Source organism: Littorina saxatilis, linkage group LG2 (genome assembly GCF_037325665.1).
Source record: "Littorina saxatilis isolate snail1 linkage group LG2, US_GU_Lsax_2.0, whole genome shotgun sequence".
NCBI lineage: Eukaryota > Metazoa > Mollusca > Gastropoda > Littorinimorpha > Littorinidae > Littorina > Littorina saxatilis.
Window position 1 is genome coordinate 89,558,446 of NC_090246.1, and position 7,634 is coordinate 89,566,079.

The following is a 7,634-nucleotide window of genomic DNA, read 5'->3' on the forward strand; positions in this document are numbered from 1 at the left end:
TTTGTATCATTGAAATGAAAAAGATGACATACAATGATACATGACACGTACATGCTTCACATTTGGTGATATGCATTGAATGAATAATACTTTTGTATAAAAAAGATCTGTACCTAGGTAGCATATGCTGCATACTACCGCTTGCAGAAAAAAAGTGTAACACAATATCAACAATATATTTTTTGTTTAAACTAACCTCCAACACAAGTTACATTTTGGCAAATCTGTGTAATAATATGGGAGACGTAGCTGTGTCAGAAACAGTCAGAGAGATAAAGGGGTGTTTTCCCGTTACAACTACAAGTCATAACTGGCTATTCCCTTCTTATTAGTCCTCCTGCCAGTGCCATTTCACTGCATAGAGGATTAGAACAGTTAGTTTTCAAGTGCTCAACACTTTACGAAATAAAAAAAATCTGCCAAACAACATACACACATTGAGTACATTTGTACTGGAAAACAAAACCACAAGCAGACCTTTGCAGATCTAAGACAGAAAAGAACTTCACAGAAGCTCAGACGCACGCCTTTGTCTGAATATTCTTTCTTTCAGTTTCAGCGGTTAGGACTACTACCAGTACCACTGCACCAGTGCAGTGCATTTTGCAACTGTCAAAGATGTCGCTCAAACGCTCCGTTATGAAAGTTCTAGGCATCCAGCAGTGAATTACACAGGTTGTTGTTTGTTTTGACTTCCTTCACATACAATTTCTATCCAGTAATTTGAATGGTAAAAAAAATTTGATCTCATCACATCAATCATCTTCAAGCAGAACAGAAGATAGATTTTATTAGGACAAAACAACAGAACAAAAAAACCTCGATCAAACAAAACCAGCAAATATCAAAGAAACCCAAACAAATGCTCATCCATGAAACTGCGGTTGTGAACACTCCCCCCCCCCCCCCCCCCCCGACTGGACTGACTTTCACACAATAACTGATGCTGCAAAATAAAAATAAAGACACCTCCCCACCCTTCCAATGGCAGGAATCTGGCTTCGGTCTCTATCTGTTCTTTCTGCTCAGAGTCAATTGATAAAAGCAACATTGTAGATAAAGAGCGCTACTATAATATCCACACAGTGTGTAAAAATCAACAACAAATTGAAGAATACCATTTCTAAAAAAATCAATCACGCACGATGTAAAGTTCACAAAATCATGATAGAATATATTCTTTCCATTCTGAACCAGCTGAATGGAAAAGACCTCTTGAAGAGACCTAAAATTCTGTATTCGATTGGTTTAAACTTCCGTGATCTTGAAACAACCTACTAACAAGGCCAAGGATGTTCCACTGGAACCGACACAGGCCCTGATTTCAGTCTTGGTAAAGAAATAAGGTCTAGATAACCATCATGCTAGAAGTAATACATATCGTGCAAGTTGTACAACCAAACACACATCACCATGCAGACCCATTATTGTGTGCAGCCAGCAATAGAGAAAAGAAGTGAACTAGGCACTGTCTGTCAGTCAGTACGGACACCACCACCTGTTATTCCCAGCGGCAGAAAGGATCCCGCACCACACCGCTGTGCGCATGCAGCGTTGTTCCAACAGCCTCACTCAGCTCTGCTGATGTAGTCAACCAAGCACTGTGCGATCACGTTCACACGCTTGCCAATCTTTCACACACACAGCACAGCTAATCAGCTGATGTTCCCCTTATCCCCCCCCTCTCACCCGGCCCTTTCTGTCGTCACTCCAGAGTAGTTATCTTTTTATGCTGATCACAAGATGCGGCGACGAATCCCACAATGTACGCATGACAAACCAGCCTCAGATGATAGGACTGTTCACAATATAACCATCACACCTATGTTGTTTGTGTTTGTGTTGTGTCAGTGTATGTGCGCCGGTCTGTCTGCACAGAATATCACTGTTGTTCTTTGATTCTCTGTTTGTCTTCGCGCACACTGCCCTATCAGTGACCATCGGGCTCCTCGATGGGTTCTACGTATGTTGCCGGAAACACACCGATTCTCCCATTCAACTCTCCTTTCCACCAGTTGTCGTTCGACTGCTCCAACACTTTGATACGATCCTTCCGCCTGAATCCCAGCTCGTCTGAATCTTGAGGCTCAAAGTCAAACTTGGCTTCCACGTACTGAAAGAAAAACACAACTGTTAGTGCTGCAGTACTTGGCAACAGGTCCATTAGAAATGATTTAAAAGACACCGAACACAGCTGCGATTTTATCTGTCTTAACATTCTCATCACTATGAAACAATTATACCAAGTTAATTTTCTATCCAAAAATGAAGCATACATATGTCACACTGCTATTCAAGTTTCTCGGTTAACAAATTCATCACCATTTTGTGTGTGCCACACAGAGGGAGTGGAAAAGCCATGCACCAGCTATTCTGCCAGAAAAATAGTTGCAATGTGCACCTAGAAAAGCTATGCAGACAGTGTGCTCTGACAAGCACCTGACCATGAAGCATTGCCTTTTGGTCTCCACCTACAGGCACGTACACTAATTGGGATATCAGTCCCACTGCCTGGAGACTTGGATGGATTTTGTTAAATCTAATGCTGGGATTTTGTTAAATCTAATGCTGATACATAATGCTCAAACCACACGTCCAACAGACAATGGCTTGTGCTGCACACTACAAAATCAAGAAACTTACAGAGTTCTGTACAGGCATGTCTCTGAAGAGGATGGTGTGCGTTCGAGACACTGACGATGTGCGATGATAGTCGACCAGCTCGTTTAGAGAGTTGAACTTTGCCACCCACAAGAAGTATTTGCCCGCTCCGTCCCGTAGTACTTTGAAGTGTTGTACACCATCACCGTACCTGTCCCAACAACACTTTACTTAGACACGTCATTCTCTTGAAAACCACAAACAAGCAAATCCAAAACTCCTAGTCCTACCAATTTTCAAATTTTACTTTCAGGGCTGCCATTGAGAAAATGTAAAAGATCCCTGAATTTCCAGGAGTTCTGGAAAACGTTGAAATACACATTTAAAATGGTACAATCTGAGCACATTCATAAGTTTGTTGTTTATTATAATTTCTAAATAATCTAAAATCCCCAAAATTTGCAGAAAAGTCCAAGCCCTGTACATTCCATACACTGAAAATGGGGCACTGTTTTATTCTCACACACTCTCAGTTTAAATACTGTAAAGCAGGACTACCGACACTTGAATTTCTGCGATGTTTCAACACAAACTCTACATTACGCCAAAAAGAAATCTTGAAACAAACACACACAAGACAATATTATTAGACCAAAACAGAGAAAGAACAAAGCCCTGCAGATAATAATAATAATAATAATAATAATAATGGACATTTATTAATCGCCCCTTCTCACAAGAGCTCACGGCGATTTACATATTAATTTCTGCCGTGTGAGATGGAATTTTTTACACAATACATCACGCATTCACATCGGCCAGTAAATCTCAAGCCATTACGGCGAATATTTACTTTTTACGGCCTGTTATTCCAAGTCACACGGGTATTTGGTGGACAATTTTTATCTATGCCTATACAATTTTGCCAGGAAAGACCCTTTTGTCAATCGTGGGATCTTTAACGTGCACATCCCAATGTAGTGTACACGAAGGGACCTCGGTTTTTCGTCTCATCCGAAAGACTAGCACTTGAACCCACCACCTAGGTTAGGAAAGGGGGGAGAAAATAGCGGCCTGACCCAGGGTCGAACACGCAACCTCTCGATTCCGAGCGCAAGTGCGTTACCACTCGGCCACCCAGTCCCAGATTTGTACAATTATGGTACAACTTTGGTCTTTTGCTTGGGAATAGTCAACGACGCATGTTGAGCTTGAATGGGTTTTATCAACTGATCAATGTTTTATTGCATTTGCACACATGCTAATACTTCTTGGTCCATATACTTACTTGACTGTGATGGAGAATTCGCCAGGTGCACTCTCGCTCCGCCTCACCATGAATGTTCCATCTGGGTATGTGCCCTGCATCAGCATCTGTTCTGCTCGACTACGTGTTATATTCCCTACATACCACCTGCACACACGAATATCAACCATTATAATTCATGTGAATTAACTATAGACAAAGAAATGAGTTTTCTCAATGATGCATTCCACATACCTGATCTCCAAACTGTTTCAAAATACTGTAACAAAGAACCATTGTCTACATGTATGAACGACTGTTTGCTGAACTTAATGCTAATAAATCGTAATGTACTTGTGACAATTCTTCACGTTTTCTTTGAGGTTGAGAACAACTGCAAGGTGCAATAACTTTCAGTCTGCTCATTCGCTATAACCATGCGGCGCTATATATTATATTTCTCGTGAAAATTTTCAACATATATGGTAACAAAATGCTGATCTGCAAAGCAGTCTGGTTAAGGTTACTTAAATCAGGAACAAACAGTCTACAGAAAAATGCTTCAAAAAGTTAAGAAACATTCAGTATTAGTATTACCATTACAGTAGTTACTTACGGGTGACTTTTCATGTTGATGTAATTGTTTGGTACATAGCCTTCTCTCCCATCTTGCTCTGCTCTGTACCAGTTTTTGTCGTCTTCTTTACTCAGTATCTGAAAAACAAACACCAACCTGCCAATTCAACTTGATCATGTGTCAGTGTGTGCTGTCATTCTGTTCTGTTATCATTAATAAAACACGATGAAGCCCTTCTGTATTATCAATCAATGTTAATTGTTATCAAAAAGCACAGCTGGCATGTCACAGATTTTTTGTTGTTGCAAATTCGTGTTCAGCATAAACACAGCGTCTCAGTGTCTGATTATTTTACAATTATATATGCATGTACAAATAATTCTGCGTGGAGTTAAAAGCAGAATAAGCCCTACTGACTTTTTCATGTGGACAGTCTTGCTTGAATATTGCTTAGCTTTCTAAGTTTCTTCCCAAAATTCAGAGTTGTTTCTATGATAAGAATAGATAAGAATTAGAATTTAGAAAATTTGAGACACTGCCATTATTGCTTTATACACTTATTTCTTAACATCTGAAAAAAAGAGACCATGTTCACTGCCAGAAACTGCAACTGCAAGATGCAAACTGGAAATTACAAGTGATACTTTGAAATTTTATTATGACTGAGAGTGATAGTTCAGAGTAGTTTACTATCATTAAATGTCACTTTCTTTCTTTATTTGGTGTTTAACGTCGTTTTCAACCACGAAGGTTATATCGCGACGGGGAAAGGGGGGAGATGGGATAGAGCCACTTGTCAATTGTTTCTTGTTCACAAAAGCACTAATCAAAAATTTGCTCCAGGGGCTTGCAACGTAGTACAATGTATTACCTTACTGGGAGAATGCAAGTTTCCAGTACAAAGGACTTAACATTTCTTACATACTGCTTGACTAAAATCTTTACAAAAATTGACTATATTCTATACAAGAAACACTTAACAAGGGTAAAAAGAGAAACAGAATCCGTTAGTCGCCTCTTACGACATGCTGGGGAGCATCGGGTAAATTCTTCCCCCTAACCCACGGGGGGTATTAAATGTCACTGCAAGACGGCTTGCAAGAAATGGATTTCCTTACAAGATTTTAATTGGCCTAGCATTATCAGTAAAGCACTTATAAATAATGAATAAGGAAAAATGTTCAAGTTTCAACTTCAAGAAACTTGTTTTAGATCATCCAAGAATCCAATCCAAGCTTCCCTGGATGACAGAGACAGACTGAGTCAGTGAGTGAGAGTGGGTAAACCATGACATTTGTCATTTTCTTATGGCAAGCAGTGTTGTTCCCAGGCCTTCTGTCACTGACGCATACTTATTTTGATCTGACAGTGACACACTGACCTGGACAGTTGTGACATACGACCAGGAGGTCTTCTGACCATTATTCATCCCATAAAGTGGGAAAAAAAGCAAGGACATTTCGACCTATACATATTTTCAACCCAGGTTCAACTGACCTGTTGTCCTCTTAGGCTAAGAACAACACTGGGCAAAAGAAGCTAATTTGTGGTGAAAAGTGAAAGTAAAAAAAAAGACATACTTTACAACTTATACTAGTGCCGAGGTCTGTTGTTTGGGTACTTGGAGGTCTGGAGTGCAAAGGTACTTATTGCATCAGCAATTCAGAAAAGAGGTAGTTACCAGGTGTGCACCAGGTATACACAATGGGTGTAGACAATGTTTCTGACACTGACAGCGTATGGTAACACTAAAACTACAGTCACTCCCTGCTAGTCTGCCCTCCTTCAACGGGCATGCATGAATTGTGACGCAAATAACAGACCTCGGTTACCAATAATAACTAGTTTAGGGTACTCCCTCCCCCCCCCAACTTCATGTGAACAGTGAACATGGGTATATGAATAGACCCTATCGGTATTCCAAGCTCTCGTAAGCTCTCGCAAACTTCAGAGCAGAGCAAAGCATGTGGTACAGCGATCTCGCGCGAGCTGCAAAAGCCGAGGTTCGAAGTTCTCGCGACGTTCAACGCATAACAAAGAACGTGTCTCGCGAGATCTGCTCAGATACCGAAAAGGTCTATTGGGATTGGGAAACCAACACTGACGTCAACACTAACAATGACTAGCCTAAACTAAAGAGTACAGTACCAAGCAGCAAAAACTGAGTCCAAAATAAGCTGGAGTCATCTATGCTGATATAGAAGACACCATCAAGTGAGTGTATACATCCAAGGTATCAACTGCAAAAATAAACTAGTACTGTAATGTGGCTGGAGCTTTAATCTTAACAGTTGGCTTCAAGTTAGCTCATTGCCTCGAGAACCATCTTTATTTTACACAACTGACATTAATCGACAACACATACGTTTCCGATCATAATCTTACAATATGATTCCAGACAGATATGGTGTAAACAAAGACTGCGTGACCATAGTATGGGTTACTCTAGTCTGTAGCAGACAAGAGACAGTGCAGAAGCACGGGGGAAAACCGTCTTGTGACCTCATAAACATACGATTATTTACATCGATCCACAGCCTGAGCAGCGTAACATGATACAGAATTAAAACCACACCCACATGTACCGTTAAATAAAAACAGTAAATCAAGCTGACGCAGGAAAGACCAGGAAGTGTGAAGAAAAGATAGACTGAGAGAATAAAAACACGAACAGGTTGACATGTCCACACAGTCTCAGACGAAAGTACTCGCCTGAAGATGTGTTCCAGTTTGTGATATCAATCCCTATACGGAAGAACTAAAACAGTGATTGGACAGATTGAATTTGAAATGACCATTATAACGACCTACCTTAAGTATACTTCCTTTCTTGAAACTAAGCTCGTCTTCAGCCGTCGCTTGAAAGTCGTGCTTAGCAATCGCCTCCATCTTGAAAGTTTCTTCGACTTGCTAAAAATGCGCGTATTACTACGCGCTCGCACACCTTCCAAAAGATTCAGCCACTTGTCACATTTACTATAAAGTTGAGTAATCAAAGACAGTTGATGAAGGTGATTATAACCTATTTGAAGAAAATAGAGTAGACTAATTACAAATATGGAACACTTAGTCACGAAACTATTTTTTTTCCGCGGACCTAAATGTCTGGTATGGTGCGAAAAGATATTGCGCGATGCACATTCATAACATACAAGCAGAGCTACTCAGCCAGGAACTACGAGGTGTGTCAGTCATGCACCGGATACCGGC

At 40.4% G+C, this 7,634-nt stretch overlaps 1 protein-coding gene across 1 annotated transcript; it reads right to left on the reverse strand.

The window, feature by feature from the left end:
• Positions 1-903: 903 nt before the first annotated feature.
• LOC138960095 (growth factor receptor-bound protein 2-like) lies at positions 904-7,319 on the reverse strand. Its single transcript, XM_070331841.1, has 5 exons — positions 7,236-7,319; positions 4,464-4,561; positions 3,890-4,015; positions 2,644-2,812; positions 904-2,113 (listed from the first exon to the last, which is right to left on the reverse strand). Exons 1-5 carry the CDS (start codon positions 7,311-7,313, stop codon positions 1,931-1,933), a joined length of 654 nt encoding a protein of 217 aa, XP_070187942.1. The 5' UTR covers positions 7,314-7,319; the 3' UTR covers positions 904-1,930.
• Positions 7,320-7,634: the final 315 nt, after the last annotated feature.